Source organism: Heteronotia binoei, chromosome 15 (assembly GCF_032191835.1).
Source record: "Heteronotia binoei isolate CCM8104 ecotype False Entrance Well chromosome 15, APGP_CSIRO_Hbin_v1, whole genome shotgun sequence".
Taxonomy (NCBI): Eukaryota; Metazoa; Chordata; class Lepidosauria; order Squamata; family Gekkonidae; genus Heteronotia; species Heteronotia binoei.
The window spans coordinates 22,062,236-22,081,382 of record NC_083237.1 but is presented as its reverse complement, the minus strand read 5'-3'; the positions used below and the strand labels follow the sequence as shown (position 1 = coordinate 22,081,382).

The window sequence follows — 19,147 nt, the reverse complement described above, 5'->3', positions numbered from 1 at the left end:
GTATTAATATGGATTTAACGGAGTATATGATGATCAGCAAAGGAACAAGACAAGGTTGCCCTCTATCTCCGTTGTTGTTTATAATGACTTTAGAAATTTTGCTGATGCAAATTCAGGAGGATAAAGAGATAGAGGGACTGAAATTGAAGGGATTTTCCTATAAATATAGAGCATTTGCTGACTATGTTATGTTCATAAATGAAAACCCATTAAAAGTAACGCCACTGCTCTTGAGTAAAATACAAGAATATGGAGAACTGACTGGATTTTATATAAACAAAGAGAAATCAAAAATTTTGTGTAAAAATATGAGAATTGAAAAATAGAAAGAATTAGAGAGCTTAACTGAGTGTGAAGTTACAACTAAAGTAAAATATCTAGGTGTGGAAATTACCATGAAAATATTGATTTATATAAAATAATTATGAAAAGTTATGGCATAAAATGGAAGAAGATATGTTAAAATGGAATAGACTCAATCGGTCGTTAAGAATAGCTGCAATAAAAATGAATATTCTACTGAGAATAATGTATTTGTTTCAAACAATTCCAATTGTGAAGGATAATAAACAATTTATTAAATGGCAAAAAGGAAAATTTTGGAATTTGTGTGGGCTGGGAAAAAATTAAAATGAAAGTATTAACAGATGCTAAAGAAAGAGATGGATTTCAACTACCAGATTTAAAACTATACCATGAAGCGGTGTGCTTGGTGTGGATAAAAGAATGGATAACTCTGTTAAATAAAAAACTTTTAGCATTAGAAGGACATGGAAACAAATTTGGGTGGCACGCATATATGTATTATGGTAAAAGTAAAATGGACAGCTTTTTCTCTCACCATTATATAAGGAGAAATCTGTTAAATACATGGGTAAAATACAAAAAATATGGAGATGAGAGAAAGCCATTGTGGATAGTGCCAATGGAAGTAATAAAAATATATGCTGAAAGTGAAGGAAAGTGGCTATCATATGGTCAAATATTGAAAATTCAAGGTGGTAAAATCTAACTAAAGATGGAAGAATTAAGTAACAAATATGATTGGTTTCAAATTCAACAAATTGAGAACCTGGTGGAAAGCGACATTAAAAGTGAAGGAATAAGAAAAGAGCAAATCGAATTGGAAAAAGTTCTGCTTGGAGATAATGAAAAGTTGATTTCAAAACTATATAAATTACTGAAATGGTCTACTGAAGATGAAGTAGTAAAATCTCAAATGATAAAATGGGCAATTAATGTTAATAAAGAAATACAGATGGAAACATGGGAATACTTGTGGAAGAACTCTACGAAAATTTCGACATGTTATAGTATCAAAGAAAACTGTTATAAAACAATGTAAAGGTGGTATATGACTCCTAAAAAGCTAGCAAAAATGAACAATAAGATGCCAGATGTTGGAAATGTAAAAAGCATGAAGGTTCTTTGTACCATATGTGGTGGACTTGTGAAAGAGCGAAACAGTTTTGGCAAATGATTCAACAAGAAATTTCTAGAATCTTGGGATATGAATTTAAGAGAACTCCAGAGACTTCCCTATTGGGATTACAAATGGAGAAATTTCCAAAAGAAGATAGAACTGTAATTTGGTACTTGCTTTCAGCTGCTAGGACATTGTATGCGCAGTTATGGAAGCACGATAAAATACCAAAAAAATGGGACTGGATTGTAAAAGTTATGTCATGGAGTGAAATTGATAAACTTACAAGAATCTTGAAAGACTATGATTTAGAGGGATTTAAAATAGATTGGGATAAATTCAGAAGATATATAGAAAAAGAATGGAAAGTAAAAGGACATTGGATGATTTTTGAGAATACCACTTAGGTTTTTAGAAGAAGAAAGAAGATGAACTATAATAACTGGGTGGGATTTTATAAAGTATAAGAAATGTGGGGGGGGTTTTGCAAAATTTCTTTGCAAAATGATATATATTTTCTTTTTTATTAAGATTCTTTTAAAGTTAAAGATACCTTTTGATATTAGAATTTTAGGCAATTGGCACCGGCGGAAGTCAAGATGGGGGGGGAGGGGAGGAGGGAAAAACGTAATGTATGGGGACGGTAGTAAGTGTTTATTAATATTTTATTAGTAGTGGATATAATTACCATATATTACCAAATACAATTGTTTTAATCACAAGAAAACGTCATGGTGTGGGTCGGTAATGACTTGGTGCTTGCACAGGGGACTACCTTTACCAGTGTCAGATGTTCCTGGCAATGCCCCAACTCAGAGAACACTCAGGGATTGCATTAGGGAATACACTGTCAAAAAAAATAATCTTTGCCTCTGAAAAGCTAGCATATCAAGGAGGTTTTTCGCTTAAATGAATGTGCTTGTTTTTGGCATACAAGGCTTGTGTCTCACAGTCTGTTTGTCTGACTGTCTGTCTAGATATCTATCTAGACATCTGTCTGCCTATTTAGATACAGAAACAGAGAGAACTGGATTCAAACATTCTGTCTGCCACTCACAATTTTACAGTCTGAGAGGGGCTATACCACATGCTTTCCCTGAAACAGATTTGGTTTCAAATCCCATTCATAAATATATCACTGCTACCCTCCCAAAGTCATCCGACTTCAAAGAAAATCATTAATAAAACCACTACCTTTTGAGAAAGAAGGAATTAATGGAAATCTATGGGGGAACCAGAGCTTAGAGCCAGACTAGCTGTTACATGTGATACAGGTCAGGACACATGCATAACTCACCATCACATCTATGAACTGGGGAACTTACTGTTCAAAGTGCTCCATGTCTCAATTCAACTTGGGTTGGGGAGGAGGCTTCTGCCTTCTCTCCCGCACCATTTTCACCGGCAGAAATGACTGAGGAAGGGGACCAGTAACCTCTCCTTCTCTCCTTGCAGTGCTTCAATGCCAAATAGAGCATTTTCAGGACAAGTTCCCCAGCTCACAGGTGTGACAGTGAGTCAAATCAGGGACCCATGTCCTGACTTGTGTCACATGTACTTGTCTAGGTTGACTTTTAGTGGCAGGACCACTGCTTTGAATTCAGAAGGTCCCTAGTTCTATCCTCAGCATCTCTTAATAGAAGAGTTGGGAAAGATCTCTGCCTCTGAGACTCTGAAAGAGGCCCTGCTAGTCAGAGCAGTCAGTGCTGGGCTAGGTGGACCACTGGTTTGATTTGGCAAAAGGTAGTTTCATATATGTCAATACATCCATACGTTGAAGGAAGCAGAAACATGAACTCTGTTGTGTAGGTGAAATTCGCTCTTGTCTTAAAACCCACACTTGTGATACCAGCCCCCATCGGTCTCCATGTGTTTCTGTGTTCCAGGCCACCTTTGTTGCCACCTTTGATGTTTCCCTGGATGCTGATCTGGGGGATACACTGCGGATCATGGCCAAAGCCAACAGGTGAGCCTCATGTTGCTGGTCCTTGCAGGCTAATGCTGTGACTCTGCCCCTCGGCCACAAAGTGCAGAAGCTGACTGCCTGCTGGTGTCTCACAAAGGGTGCCTGTAAAATCAGGCTTCAGGATCATGGCCTGAGAATTCTGCCTTCTAATGTTCAGTCTTTTTAAAATATCCAACCTTATGAAGAGCTCTGGTGAGCTTAAAATAGGGGTGTCAAACGCATTTGTTATGAGGGCCGAATCTGACATAAATGAGACCTTGTTGGGCTGGGCCACGTCAGGTGAGGCTGGGCCATGTGTGTGCCTATTTAATATTAGCTCACAGAGATATAAACTTTATAAAGGACGCAGACAAACACAATGAAAGATTGTGATTGAGAGAGTCTGGCAAAGCAAGCTCTGCCTCTTCCCCTTCCTCCCCAAGGGAAGAGCTTCAGCCAATTGAGAAAACAGAGGCTTTCCTCTGTAGCTCCTGTGCAATTGAGCAAACCTGGCAAAGCAAGCTGTGATGCAGAAGGAAGCAAGAGAGAGGAAGAAGGAAGCAGACAACAGCCAGTTGCTCGAGGGCCTGATAGGAGCCCTCTGGGGGCCTGATTTGGCCCTTGAGCCGCATGTTTGACATCTCTGGCTTAAAAGCTTGTGCTTTTTTGAGCCAGCCTGTTTGGCCCTCATGAAAGGTCTTCATGAGAAAATAAAACTCACTGGGAAGCATAATAATGCTAGAAAAAGTTGGGCAGTAGGAAAAGAGGAAGCTCCAACATGAGATGGATGGACTATAAAGCAGGGGTGGCCAAACTTGCTTAACATAAGAGCCACACAGAATAAATAAATGTCAGATGTTTGAAAGAGGGAGGGAGGGAAAGAGAAAGGAGGAGGGAGGAAGGAAGGAAATAGATAGGGGAGAGAAGAAGATGATGATGATATTGGATTTATATCCTGCCCTCCACTCCAAATCTCAGAGTCTCAGAGCGGCTCACAATCTCCTTTATCTCCCTCCCCCACAACAGACACCCTATGAGGTGGGTGGGGCTGAGAAGGCTCTCACAGCAGCTGCCCTTTCAAGGACAACTCGTGCAAGAGCTATGGCTGACCCAAAGCCATTCCAGCAGGTGCAAGTGGAGGAGTGGGGAATCAAACCCGGTTCTCCCAGATAAGAGTCCGCACACTTAACCACCACACCAAACTGGGAGAAAAGTGGAAAGAAAGCAACTTGAACTTTAAATGTATTCTCCAAACCTCCAGCCGGCTTGGCTTGGAGAAGTGATTTAAAGAGTCAAATGCCTTCTCCAAGCTGGCTGACAGGGCGGTGGATGGTTTGAGAGCCACATGATGTGTATGAAAGAGCCTCATGTGGCTCCCAAGCTGCAGGTTGGCCACCCCTGTTATAAAGGAAGCTGTGGCATTTGCTTCGCAAGACCTGAGCAATGATGGGACGTTTTGGAGAACATTAATTAATCAGGCCACCATAAGTCAGAAACAACTTGATGGCACTTAACGCACACAATAGAAAATGTTGCACAGGTTTTGTGATATGGCCAAACATAGTTGTGTATTCTGGAAGGTGTGTGGTGGTGATAAATCCAACTGATGTGTGTGTCTGTGTGTAGGGCACAGAACTGATCTGTGTAAGTCTTATTATCATCTTATTATTGGGGGCCAGCCTTTGAATACGGAGCATACAAATGACATAGATTTCAAACATTGGTCCAGAGAACCCCAAAGTACCCTTGCAAGCTTATCTGAAGCTCCTCAGTGGAAATAACAGAATGGCAGATGAACTTTCCCAAAAGGCAGCTCTCTTTTGCTATCCCCTCAGCCCTGTGCAACGTGGACACATATCAAAACTCTCTGGGGTGATACTTCTTCACCCAAAGGGTGATTAACATGGAATTCACTGCCACAGGAGGTGGTGGCGGCTACAAGTATAGCCAGCTTCAAGAGGGGATTGGATAAAAATATGGAGCAGAGGTCCAGCAGTGGCTATTAGCCACAGTGTGTGTGTGTGTGTTTGTATTGGCCACTGTGTGACACAGAGTGTTGGACTGAATGGACCATTGGCCTGATCCAACATGGCTTCTCTTATGTGATTCTGAAATTAAAAAAAAAAAGACATGGCCAATCAAGGCCTGATGCAAAGTGTGCATCTCAAATGTGTCCCAGAATCCTCTGATCTCAAATGCTCAAATCCTCTGATCTCTGAGCAGACCAGTCAAGCTGGGAAGTGAATTTGTACCTTGAATATGCTCTGTTTCACTGTACAAAAGACCTGGGGAGCACAGTGGAAAGAGCCACACCAGTTGGGAAGTAGCACAATGGAGCTGGTGTAGAGCATGATGGTGAATGTGATGCACAATGCAATAGATGTTAGAATAGTGTCTTATATTCACAGAGAGCAAGAGAGAGATTTAACATGTTTGTACTTTCCCACTTGTCCAGTGAAAATGGTGGTGACGTCACAGCGGACATGGTTCATCAGGCAGAGCTGCCGGTCAGATATGCGGTCTACATCATCGTCACGGCGTAAGTGGCAGAGGGTATTTTAGGGAAGAAAGTGGTCCTTTGCAGTTCCCTGAGGGCACAGCCTCTGAAATCTCCCTTCTCCATCCACATTGGAGCCCCACCCTTTTCTCATTTATGGTCCTTTCTTCCCAGTGCTGAAGAATCAACCAAATATATCAACTTCACATCCAGTCAGGGGGAAGCCAACGCTAGCGTGGAACATCGATATGAGGTAAAGAGCTGGTTGAGTGGGGGGAGGATGAAGAGGGTCCAAGTTAAAGACGCTAAGGGAGGAGTGATGGACCAGAATGAGAAAATGGAAATCGAGCGCATTGAAAGATAACCTTGTGTTTGTTTTATATGTTGTTTATTTGTTTGAAATATTTCTACTCCTTCTCTTCACATAGATATCTGTGAGGCAATTCCTAACTGAATAAATATCAATAAAGCAGTGCAGTAGAATAAGAACAGGATAAAAAGTTTGCAGATAAAAGAAAATTAGAGCTGTCAGGTTCTACATGGAAATCTGTTATTACAACTGATCTACCAGACAACCAAGATCCCTTCCCCTGGAGAAAATGGCTGCTTTGCCAGATGAACTCTATGACAATATGTTCCGCTAAGCCCTGCCCTCCCTAGGCTCCACCCCCCCCCAAAAAAATCTCCAGGTGTTTCCCAACCCAGAGCTGGCAACCCATCAGATTAAAAACGGTGGCTTCCCCCAAAGAATCCTGGGAATGGCAGTTGGGTTTGGGGTACTGAAAATTTCCTGTCAGGGTTTCTTTGCTGCTACCTCAGCTGCAACCTCCACAGCCAGTTGGGTTCCTGAGGGTGTCAGAGGAGAGAGAATGACAGTTTAAATCTTTAGGACAGGTATTTATTGATGTATGGAGCTGCTGAGTCAGACCACTGGTCCCTCTAGCTCAGTACTGGGTAGCTTGCATCTATCCCATCACCTGCTACTTGAAGATCCTTGTGCTGTGGTGGCAGGTCTTGCCAAACAATTTATTTTTTAAAAAAAATCTGAGCAGCCAATCCAGTCTCCAGTGGCCAATCAGAAATTTTGCTGGGTAGAAGCCCCACTTGGCCCCACCCACTTTCTAAAAAACACTTGGCCGGGAAAAGTGTTAGCAGGCACCATGGTGGTGTCCACAAGCTCCATGCTTGTGGGTCTTTGTTCTATGGTGTGTATAAGCCAGGCTTTAGTTCTGGGGCCAGGAGACCAGCTCTTTACAACTAATTGTGTGGAGGGCGGAGTAGCAAGGTTCCAGATGAGGCCATGTGGTCTCTGTCTACTTTACCTCTTTCTCTTCCAGGTGAAGAACCTCCGTAAGCGAAGTATCCCCGTCTCGGTCACATTTCAGATCCCTACAAAACTGAACGGGATCCAGATCTGGAACGTGTCTCAGGTTATTCCCTCCAAGGTATATTTTCTGCTGTCCTGTGATGTGCAGTGAAGCACTGATGCCCTTCCTTCCATTTTGATGGGAGGGATGTGACCTACGGATAAGAAGCCCCTCCCTGTTCACATCCCACTTTGTGCTCCTCTGCCTGATGTGTGTCTGGGGAGGGGCTTAGGCAGAGCTTTTTTGTAGAAAAAGCCCAGCAGGAACTCATTTGCATATTAGGCCATGCCCCCTGACACCAAGCCAGCTGGAACTGCGTTCCTGTGAGTTCCTGCTCTTAAAAAAGCCCTTGGGTATAGGACTCTTCAATGGCTGGCTGACACTTCTCTTCCCTCTTCACTGGTGAATTCTTGAAATTCTTTTCTTCCACAGCCTCAATTTGCAACTTGTGTTTTGGAAAAAGAAACTGCAGGTGACAAAGACGTTGAGGAGAAGCTGAAAAAGCGCCCCCTTCTGGTGAGTATGTCCTCCAGCTCTTCCTGTAGCCCTACCCCACCTTTAAAAGGAAATTGGGAAGAGGCTTGTCATAGGCAGAAGAGGGCAAGCACTCGTCCCACTGGTTCTCCCCTGCAAATGCCTTCTCACCAGCACAATCATGTCCTTTCCAGACTTGGGTTGGGAACATACATTTGCTTAGGCCATTTTGCCTGTATTTGTCTTCCTGATTTGTTCCTGAGTGTTCTCCAGGCATTTCCTGCATATTGAGGCCTAGCTTCAGAATCAGAAGGACTGCTAACTTGATCTTTTGGTGAAATAACAACTAACGCTGTTAGATGTGGAATTCTGCAGACAGAGAGAATTCAGACAGTCCTAGCTGAAGACATTCATCCTCAGTTATGAGTATGTTTCCCTTGACCCCGGGGTCTCTTCCTCCTCCCCCTACATCCAGGACTGCTCAGTGGCTTCCTGCAAGACAATCCGGTGTGACATTTTGTCCCTGAAGATGTGGCAGCCGGTGGAGTTCACAATTAAGGGCAACGTCAGTTTCCAGTGGACATCTCAGGTATGAACACTGTTGTTAAGGTAGAGATCCAGCAGGGAGATCCCTGGAATTACAACTGATCACCAGACTGCAGAGATCACATCCCCCAGAGAAAATGGCTTCTTTAGAGGGTTGACTGTAGAGCAGTGCACTCCACGCATCTCTTTCCCGTCCCCAAACTCTGCACACCCGGGATCGATCTCCAAAATCTCCAGCAATTTCCCAACTCAAAGGTAGTAAAGTTAAGGACTAGGGATGTCACCTCCAGGTGAGACCTGGGGATTCCCTGGAATTTCAGTTCATCTCTAGATTACAGAGATCAGTTTCCCTGGAGAAAATAGCTGTTTTGGAGGGAGGACTCTGCGGCATTGTACCCCACTGAGGTCCCTGTCCTCCACAGTCTCTATCTCTAAATCTCCAGGAGTTTCCGAACCTGGATCTGGAACCCTACCCTCCCATCCCCTGCCAGTGGCTACAGGACACCTGGTGACCTTATTAAAGGCATAATGGTAAAGAGGGGCATTGGGGTAAGAGAAGGAAACTTCTGGCAGAATATTAATGTGTTCCACCTCAGAGTCAGCAGCATCTGAGTGTCCAGCTATGCATTCCTCTTTTACTCACAGTTCCAACAGGCTGAATACCCACAATTCTTTATTGATTCTTTTTTTGTAGCAGGACCTCCTTTGCATATTAGGCCACACCCCCTGATGTAGTCAATCCTCCTGGAGCTTACAGTAGGACTGTACTAAGAGCCCTGTAAGCTCCAGGAGGATTGGCTACATCAGGGGTGTGTGGCCTAATATGCAAAAGCATTCCTGCTACAAAAAAGCCCTGATTCTTGTCCATTGGAACCTACTGAGGGTTTGACTCCTGTCTCATGGAACATTTTTCTCCCCCATCTCCTAGACCAAACAGAAGAAATTGATCCTAGTGAGCTCTGCGGAAATTTCTTACAACAATCAAAAATACACCCAGAAGGAGGGTTTTGTGAACCAGCAGGTAATGAGAGTGCCCGAGGGAGCTTCGCCCACTGTGGGATCCTGAGCCCCTGTTTTTTCTGCAATAGGGCACAATTTAGGATTGTTAAGAAGCAAAGGCAGAGGCCTTGGAGCAGGGGCTTTGGGAGGGAAGTGGGGTGAATAAGGATGGGCATGAATCAGCACACAAACTAAAATTTGTCACAAATTTAGGGCATTTTGTTTTTTTTGCAAAGCAATGTTCAGGAACTGAAGAACCACCATGAACTTTCATGAATTTTGATGCAGTTTGTGGGGGTTCATGAAGAGCAGAAAGCAAAGATTTAACGTGAGTCATTTAAACGCCTGCTTTTTGCTCTTCATGAGAAACAGTTGGTCCACAGTAGAAGAGCTAGTTGAGCAATAGCATAACTGTTTGGTTTAAAGAGCCATTTAAAACCACTGCTTTTTGCTCCCCACGAAAAGCAGCGGGGAGCAGAAAGCAGGGGTCACAAACCCATATATGAACTGGTTCGGTTTGCGAACCAATCTTACAATCTGTATAGGTTTGTGGTTCAGCTACGAATCATGAGCTGAACTGCAAAAATCTGTCTTGTGCCCGTCCCTCGGGTTGAACTGGGCTGGAGGGGGTGACTGCTATTGCCTGTCTCTGTGAAGACTGCCCCTCCACTCCCCTTGTGTCCCCAGGTGCAGACAGTGATGGAGCATGTTGAAGTTTACAACTACCTGCCTGCCATCCTTGGAGGAACCTTTGCAGGGCTTGTCCTTCTGGCTGTCATTGCTGCAGTCCTCTATAAGGTGAGATGGCCTCGAGAGAGATTGGGAAGGGAAGGGAGGAAGGTTTAGATTCACCTGTGGCTCCTTAGAGCTTAGAATGTGTTGACACGTGTGGACTGGCAGAGGAGGGGGTTTCTCCACCTATGTTCAGAGTATGTTTTTCTCGCCATTAGAGTGATTCTAGCCAGTCACCAGACATCTGGGTTTTAGGGCTTCCGGGTCAATCAGATAGGGTTGTCAGCCTCCAGCTGGGGCCTGGAGAACTCTGAGTATTACAATGACAGAGATCAGTTCCCCTGGAGAAATTGTGGCCAGGTGGCAACCACATTTGTTTTACTTGGCATAAAAGTTCATTGCAGATAATTCGTTTGCATGTACCTATGTTTGTTCTGTTAACTGTTTTGTTGGCTAGTTTCCAGTTGGGGCCTGGGGATCTCCAGCAACTGCAAGTACTCTCCAGAGTACAGAAATCAGTTCCCCTGGAGGAAATGGCTACTTTGGAGGGTAGACTGTATGGCATTATACCAAACTAAGGCTCCTCCCCTCCTCAAGGCTCCACCCCCCAGATGTTTCCCAACCCAAAACTGGCAACTTTCTCAATGGAGGATATGAGAGTTGCTGTGGTATAGTTGTTACTTAGAGTGTTGTCCTATGATTTGGGAAGCCTGGGTTCAAATCCCCACTCTGCTTTGGAAGGCTGCTTTGTAACTGTGGACTAACTACCCTTTCTGCCTAACATACCTGAAAGAGGGGAGAACAATGCTGTATGGTGCTTGGGTTCCCTGATAGGGAGGGAAGGGGTCATGAATAGATGCACATGAGCCTTCCTATTGGCTTGACCGTCAGTACCACACTTCTTGGAAATTGACCCTTTAAGGGTGTCAAGATCTAGAGCGTTTCAGAGAGTAGCCATGTTGGTCCACAGCAGAAGAGCTAGAATCAAGTCCGGTAGATTTTTTTGGCGGGCGGGGGGCAGGAATGTGAAGAGCTTTTGAGAGTCAACACTCCCTGGCAAAGGTATCTGAAAAAGAGAGCGTTCTTGAAAACTCATACCCCGAAAATCTTGTTGGGCTCTAAGGTGCTGCTGGACTCCATTTTAGCATCTGTAGATTTTATTATGTGACAAGGACCTGTCTTTTCCTTTTGTAATGTATGCGGACTCAAGTGAGAACTGAATGTGTGTTCCTGCCTGGCTGATTGGAGCCAGACAGCCAGAGCTTGGGGACTTGGGAACAATGGGCAGCAGGATCTAAAACCCTGCTGCCCTTCTCCAATCACGGGCCCCCTACTGGTTTGAATGGACCAATCAAACGCTTGCGTGGGAACACGGGTGTGTATATAGTTGGCTCTGTGGGCCCAGTTCAGCAGTCTCACGATGCTGTAATCAATAAAGAGCTGATGCTTCACTACCACCTCGCCTTTTCCATGCATTGAACCCACTATATTATAGTGGTGACGAAGGTGGGATCCTGGTGAGTGGCCCAGCTGGCATCGCATTGCACATCACTGTTCTGATCCAGCATTGCACTCCGCACCACCGCAGCTGACGAAATGGCCGCTACACCAAGCCCGATTCAGGCTTTCAACGTGGGCCTCCCGGAGAGATGGGAGACCTGGTTAGAGCCACTGGAGAACCACATAAACTACAACAAGGTCACAGGGCGCAAGAAGAAGGCGCTGCTGCTCAGCTCCTGCGGCATGGACGTCCTGGAGTTGGCCCAAGGTCTAATGGCGCCCGTGACCCTCAAGGCGGCCACCTTCGATGAGATCATCACGGCCCTCACGACACACTTCACTCCGCAACCAACCGTCCTGGCCCGCCGCCTCAAGTTCTCAGAGCGCCAACAGTCTAATGAGTCGGTGGCAGATTTCATCACCGCCCTCTGCCAGTTGTCACTCCGCTGTGACTTTCCAGTCCTCGACAAAGCGATAAGGGACTGATTCATCTTTGGCCCGCGGGATGAGAAACTGAGGCGAAAGTGGGTGGGTAAGGATGACACTGACCTAGCCAAGGTCATCAAGGAGGCTACAGCGTATGAGAAATCAAGGAAGGAGTGAACTACCGCTGCTGCCATGTCCTCATCCGAGTTGGAGGACTCCGGGGAAGACGATGCACACAAGCTATGGCATGCAGCACAGAAGAAACTGCAAGCCATTCGTCCCAGGCAGCGTTTGCTTGAGAGCGTGCCAGCTGTGGGGACCCCCATGAGTGACGTTCCTGCCGATTCCGACCGGCGGGATCCGGGCAGAAACCAGGACGCTGCCCTGGCAGAAGACCTCCACTCCATCGCCACTTCAGATGAGCAGGTATGCCAACTTCCCCTGCCCTCCCCAGGCAAGTGACTGTTCTAATTGAGGGCAAACCCTGCAAAATGGAAGTGGACTCGGGGGCCGGACAAACTATAATTTCTCTTAGGACTTTCTGAAGGTTATGCCCCGGGGGGGAAGCCAAACAGAAGCCATCTCCCTTCATGGTTCGGGACTATCAGAAACGGGAGATCACAGTTAAGGGAGTGGGCTTTCCGAGGGTGAAGTACGGCGACTTCTCAGGACGGCTGCCCCTGATAGTCATGGAAGGGGACTTGGGCAGCTTGCTGGGCTGAACATGGTTCGGACCCTTAGGGATCCAAGTAACAGGATTAAATCAGATCCCCACATGGCCCAGAGACTTCCAGAGCATCTGGGGGAGTTCCCAGCAGTTTTCAACGGGACCCTGGGAACTTACACAGGCCCCCCAGTGTCCTTACAACTAAATCCAGCCCATAAGACTGAAGGCACGGCAAGTTCCCTTTGCCCTCAAACATAAGATAGAGGAGGAGCAAGACCTCCTGGTAGCTCAGGGAGTACTGGAGCTATTCGCTAAGACATGCTGGGAAACACCCATCGTCACCCCAGTGAAACCTGATGGCTGCGTCTGCCTCTGAACGGACTATAAGTGTACCATAAACAAAACACTGCAAGGCCACGCCTACCCAGTGCCAGTGGTGAGCCATGTGTTGGCCTCCCTAGCAGGGGCAAAAATTTTGGGGAAATTGGACTTGGCCCAGGCCTATCAACAGCTCCCGGTGGATGCCGCTATGGCTGAGGCGCAAATAATAGTGACACATAGAGGTGCCTTCAAGGTCAAGCGCCTCCAGTTTGGGGTCAGAGTGCCCCGGGGATCTTCCAGAACTTAATGGACTCTCTTTTGAAAGGTATCCCTGGGGTCCAGCCATTTTTCGATTATGTGTTAATCGCCGCAGCTATGGAGGATGAGTTCGCTTCCCGCCTCTGTGCAGTACTCCAACATTTTGACTCAGTGGGCCTAAAGGTGAAGAGGGAGAAATGTACGCTGGGGGTGCCCAAGATTGACTTCCTGAGGTATTCGGTCGATGTGAGCGGGATCCATCCTTCGAAGGAAAAGGTGGATACCATTTGTGATGCTCCCACTACTAAAGCAGAACTACAAGCTTTCTTGGGCCTCCTCAACTTCTACCATGCCTTCCTTCCTCACAAGGCGGCGGTAGTGGAACCCCTCCACCGTTTGCTGGACAAAAGGGTCCCGTGGGTGTGGGGCTGCCAGCAGGCCGCCGCCTTTCAAGCAATGAAGGACCTTCTGACATCAAACAGCCTGCTGTCACACTTCGACAAGCAGCTGCCCATGATCTTGGCCTGCGATGTGGCTCCCTACGGAGTGGGGGCAGTCTTAGCACGTGCTGCTGGATGGCTGAGAGGTTCTGGTGGCTTACTATTCGAGGACATTGCAAAAATTGGAGCACAACTACGCACAAATAGATAAGGAAGGGTTGGCCATTGTAGCCGGTGTTAAGAAGTTTCATGATTATCTGTATAGTCGGCCCTTCACCATACTCACTGATCATAAGCCCTTCCTGGGCTTGTTTGCCCCCGACCCCCAAACGCCCCAGATGCTGTTGCCCCGGGTCTTAAGGTGGTCCATTTTCGTAGCAGGGTAGCAATATGACTTACAATACCATCTGGGTAAGGCTGTGGGCTATGCAGACACTTTGAGTCAGTAGCTGCTACCCTCCGGGGACCTGGATCCGGTGCCAGCGCACCAGATAATGTTGTTAGAGTACCTCCCAGACCGCCCGGTTCATGCAAAGGACGTTGCTTGTTTCTCTGCCCAGGATAAAATCCTCTCCTGGGTTCTCAACTGGGTGTGGAGGGGATGGCCCACAGGCCGGGTGGGCTCAGAGTTTGCAGCGTTCGCTTCCCGCCGGGACGAACTATCGATCCACAAGGGCTGTCTGTTATGGGGGGATTGGGTAGTGGTGCCCCCCGTGCTGCGGCAAAGAGTCCTCACCACACTACACAACTCTCACCCCGGTCCGGCGGCTGCTGCAGGTCCGACCCCCGACCTTCCGCCAGAGCCGGAAGCATCCGGGAGCCCGGAACCACCAAGAGAAGCTTCCGCATCCCTGGCATCTCCGTCCATTGTGCCCGAAGTGGTCGCCGCACTGCCTCCCTCTCTGGCACCCGTGTGGTCAACAAGGGAGCACTGCAAGCCAGCTTACCTAAAAAACTATGTATGTCAGGGCTTGTGAACTCGGAAGGGAGGGATGTAATGTATGCGGACTCAAGTGAGAACTGAATGTGTGTTCCTGCCTGGCTCATTGGAGCCAGACAGCCAGAGCTTGGGGACTTGGGAACAATGGGCAGCAGGATCCAAAACCCTGCTGCCCTGCTCCAATCACGAGCCCCCTACTGATTTGAATGGACCAATCAAACGCTTGCGCGGGGTGTGTATATAGTTGACTCTGTGGGCCCAATTCAGCAGTCTTATATGTATGCCTCATGATGCTGTAATCAATAAAGAGCTGATGCTTCAGTACCACCTCGCCTCTTCCATGCATTGAACCCACTTTATTATACCTTTGCTTTGAACCCTTTTGTCATTCTAGGTCGGGTTCTTCAAGCGTCAGTATAAGCAGATGTTGAGTGATGCTGGGGACGACAACGGACCTTCACCTCCCATCCAGGAAGGCACAGACTCCTCTCCCCCTGACAAAGTCTACTGACAGCCCTCCTGGGTCTTCCGACACTCTGTTGGGGAGCTGGTGGAAGAAGATGGGGAGGATCCTGTTTGCCCACCCAAAAAAGGCTATGCTGGGGACCAAAGGGGCTATGTCTACAAAAGCCACCTGAGGCAAGGACTGCAGGATGGAGGAGAACTGGGAAAGACGGAGCGAAAAAGCTGGCTGGGTCCAGCCCCAGGACTTTGTTGTGGCAGTGAGTTGGCAGAATTGTTTTGGCAATTTCAAACTCAGGTCTTTGAGTACAAAAACCATTGTGAGTTAGATTTGCTAATAAATTATTCCAACAATAAGCAATGGTGAATTGTTATTGCAGCTGTAGATGAGAACTGGACACGGTCCGCATTGGTACACTTCCCCTCACATAGCTGAGCTAGAACTTGAAACTATCTTGAAACCCATTTCCTTTTCATAAAGTAAAAAGTATATAGAACTGTCATAAACATGAGCAGATTTGTCCAGCAGGGGGCAGCAGCTAATTTCCAGATTGGATAAGATCTCTGCCCCAAAACATCCATCTTTCTCAAAAATACTCAGTTTAAACATACAGTAAAGCTGCAGTAAAAGGACAGCTCAGCCTTAATTGCTGTATGAGGTTGTGCGTAAGGTGCTCAGGGGACCTCAACCACCAACCTAGCTAGAGTATTTGCAGGAGATGCTCTCCCAAGACACAAGGACTCTTCATGGGCACTTAACGTTGTCTATAAATAGCTGCCAGAAATCCAAGGGGTGGGGTGGATGGTCAGTTCCCGGGCCTCAGGCCAGATTTGGTCCTTCGACGTGGGTTGGGTGACGGCCTTCTTGGCTGATGTCCAAACTGGGTTATGTTTATCCCACAGATTCATTGGCCAAAGCAGGGTCAGGTGGCCATGACTGTCAGGGCCAGGGGATGGTGCTGGGGGAGGGAAGAGGCGGAGGGGCTGCACAGGAAGGCCTTGACCCAGGAGCAGACAGAGACCAGCCTGCCCACGGTGAAGGTGAAGAGTCCTCTGTAGTCGAGTCCCTCTGGCTAGTGAGGTTTCTCGGCATCCCTGACTTTTGGCGATGACTCCCTGGAGGAAGGCAGCTCAGCTCGCAGCCAAGGGGCAAAGTTTTGCAACGGCAGGAGCCTCCGGGCACCACGGGGATGGGGCAGGCAGTAAGTGAATTCTGTTAAGGGCCCAGAAGCTAGGGTAGCCAGGTCCAATTCAAGAAATATCTGGGGACCTTGGGGGTGGAGCCAGGAGCAAGGTTGTGAGGAGCATAATTGAACTCCAAAGGGAGTTCTGGCCATCACATTTAAAGAGACCGCACACCTTTTAAATGGCTTCCCTCCATTGGAAATAATGGATTGGGGCACCTTATTTGGGGGTTCATAGAATCGGATCCCTGGACCAATATTTTTGAAACTTGGAAGGTATTTTGAGAAGAGGCATTAGATGCCCTGCTGAAAATTTGGTGCCTCTACCTCAAAAAACAGCCCCCCATGAGTCCCTGATACCCACGGATCAGTTCTCCATTGTACCCTATGGGATGGGTCTCCCTAGAGAATAATGGAGTATCCAGCAGACATTTCCCTCCCTGCCCTGCTTTCTGATAACCCTGAAAGGGGGGGGGGCTCTAAACCAGAGGATCACCTGCCCCCACCTGGGGACTGGCAACCCTACCAGGAGCCCAGAGCATTCTTAGTTCTGTTGTTGAATTTCTTTGACCTGCCCTATCCTACAGATTCAGGGCAAAGCATGCACTGATTTAATTACACCAAGTAAAAGCCCCTGGATAGCTTTTGCTCTCTTTCCCTTTCTGCCAAAAGATTGGTTTCAGACAATACCTCCCCACCACCAGGGGCACAGCCTTGAGCACTGTGTGGATAACATGTTTCCTTAGCATCTTGGAGAGGGTGCATCTCTGGAGGTGCACTGGTCCTCCATCCTTTCCCATCATCTGGCTCTCTAAGGTGCCTTCCCCCCCTCCCTTTAGCTGGAATGCAGGGCCCATTTGCTTTCCTTCTGAGTTTGGTCTTCTGAAAAATCCTGGGATTCAGATGTCAGCTGGCTGTTTAAGGACTGCAAAAGAAGGTTGCAGCCAGAGACCTTGAGAACAACCTTTGTCTGTTGCAGGGTATGTGCAATGAGGAATAATAGGGACAATGCTCGTCAAGGGATGCTGGCTGCTCCCCTGGGAGTCAGAAGTGATGCTTGTGGCTCAGGGTAACAGTAGGGGGCACTGTTCTGCTTTTCCACACCCATTTCCCCTTCAGGCAACACTATCAGCTGTAAGGGGGGGGGAAGGTGTGTCTTGGAACATCCTACCTCCATTGTCTGTGGTGCAGGCCGGACCTGGAAGATCCTAACCGCCACGGTGGCATTTCCGGGCGTGGCCGTGTGCATCCTCAATGCCTGGCTGCAAAAGCAGAACCATCCACAGGAGCGGCCCGAGTTTGTGCCTTATCAGCACCTCCGCATCCGAACAAAGGTAGGCCTCCATCCAGCAGGTGAGGCTGATTACTGGCTACAGGGGCTCCTTGCCCTGACCTGATATGTCAAGACGGGAAGGGGAGGGGAATGGTAGGAGGATTGGTGGCATTATCTGTCAGTCAACTGCGCTCTTTCTCTTTTCAGCGCTTCCCCTGGGGTGATGGAAATCACACTTTATTCCATAACCCTCATACCAACCCACTGCCCACAGGCTACGAAGATGCAGGTGGCCACCACTGAACCACTGACATTTTCTTTTTCTCCGCCACTGACTGGAAGAGGGGCAGAAACTCCCCTACATGTATGGCACTTCTTTGAGACAGATCTCCTTGACTGGAGACAATAAAAATACAGGAATGGAACTTCTCCCTGGTGTTCATTGGGGGAGCTTTTGCGGGGAGGCGAATGCAGCAGCCTACTGCCAATTTTTCAGTGAGCAAAGGGCCTGCTAGTAAGCTACTGAGATCGCATAGGACATTAAAGTATGAAATGGCTTTTAACCCAGGACTTCTTTGGCCTAGGGTTGTGCAAAACCACAAAGAGGACTTCCTGCTTGAACTTCCTTTTCCTGGACCATTCATATCAATTACTGCAGAAAACAGGCTGGATTTAAACTGGTCCAGTTTAAGAGCATAAGAGAAGCCATGTTGGATCAGGCCAATGGCCCATCCAGTCCAACACTCTGTGTCACACAGTGACCAAAAAACCCAGGTACCATCAGGAGGTCCATCAGTGGGGCCAGGACCCTAGAAGCCCTATAATCCAGTTTGTACTTTCACATTTCCTGTGCTTATAGATACTTTAATATACTTGCTCATGTTTGGCCTGCAACTTTTTTTAATGTTTAAATTTGAATTAGAACTATGGAACCCAAGATACAGCACAGCTAAGAGTGAAATAAACATCCATAAGATCTAGCCAGACAGCAACTGTTTTCATCACAGGGCTGTAGCAAATTTCAGTCTGAATATTTGCCTCCAAAACAAATTTTCCACTAGTGGAAATCTTAAAATGCCATAACAAAGAATTCAGTCAAATGTTGTGCCCGTGGATTTAAATTCTGTAGCCACAATTTTGGAAAGTAACCATTTAGTTTTTTTATTTCTTCTTCCATGATCCAGGTATTTGAAAAATCTGTGATGTTCCTTCCCCCCCCACCCCCTCCCCCTCAAGAATTAGGAAGGCAGGACAGAGATGACACTGGCAGGGGCCAGGGGATAACTGCTGTGGAGGGAAGAAGGGTTAAGAAGCTTCGTGTTTCCCCTCTCAAACAAAATGAAGTTTGCGCCGTTCTTCACAACCAGAATCTCACCAAATGTTGCCTACATTAGTTCTCATTTTGCTACAATCCTTTGGTTGTGTCCTTTATTGAAACTGCACAAAGTTCCCCACTAGCTCAGGAATGAAGGTGGGTGCAGAATAAACATATATACCCAAACCTAAATGTGAAGTTACAATCTGTCAATCTCACACAAATGGGTGATCATGCCCTATATCAGATCACTTTCCACATGGGAAAAATGCACTCTTGGCTTGACAGCTATTTGCTCAGCACAACGTCCCATATTGCTGACAGGTGTTCAGAAGGTGCCAGAAGAGGGCCAAAAGAAGCTGTGGATTGTGGCATCCC

At 47.0% G+C, this 19,147-nt stretch overlaps 2 protein-coding genes across 3 annotated transcripts in view; both read left to right on the top strand.

Moving 5' to 3' along the window:
- LOC132584188 (integrin alpha-X-like) overlaps positions 1–15,354 on the top strand; it is a 49,295-nt gene extending 33,941 nt beyond the window's left edge. Inside the window, exons 22-30 of one of the 2 annotated variants that reach the window (XM_060255997.1) lie at positions 3,310–3,389; positions 5,824–5,907; positions 6,040–6,118; positions 7,203–7,310; positions 7,665–7,748; positions 8,182–8,295; positions 9,181–9,273; positions 9,939–10,049; positions 14,930–15,354. In XM_060255997.1, coding sequence (XP_060111980.1) covers positions 3,310–3,389; positions 5,824–5,907; positions 6,040–6,118; positions 7,203–7,310; positions 7,665–7,748; positions 8,182–8,295; positions 9,181–9,273; positions 9,939–10,049; positions 14,930–15,046 — 870 coding nt within the window. In that variant the 3' untranslated portion in view covers positions 15,047–15,354. The remainder of the gene's footprint in view (positions 1–3,309; positions 3,390–5,823; positions 5,908–6,039; positions 6,119–7,202; positions 7,311–7,664; positions 7,749–8,181; positions 8,296–9,180; positions 9,274–9,938; positions 10,050–14,929) is intronic. The other variant, XM_060255998.1, reaches the window with a different exon arrangement.
- A 602-nt stretch (positions 15,355–15,956) lies between these two features.
- Positions 15,957–17,798, top strand: LOC132584190 (cytochrome c oxidase subunit 6A2, mitochondrial). Its single transcript, XM_060255999.1, has 3 exons — positions 15,957–16,199; positions 17,373–17,515; positions 17,662–17,798. Exons 1-3 carry the CDS (start codon positions 16,106–16,108, stop codon positions 17,755–17,757), a joined length of 333 nt encoding a protein of 110 aa, XP_060111982.1. The 5' UTR covers positions 15,957–16,105; the 3' UTR covers positions 17,758–17,798.
- Positions 17,799–19,147: the final 1,349 nt, after the last annotated feature.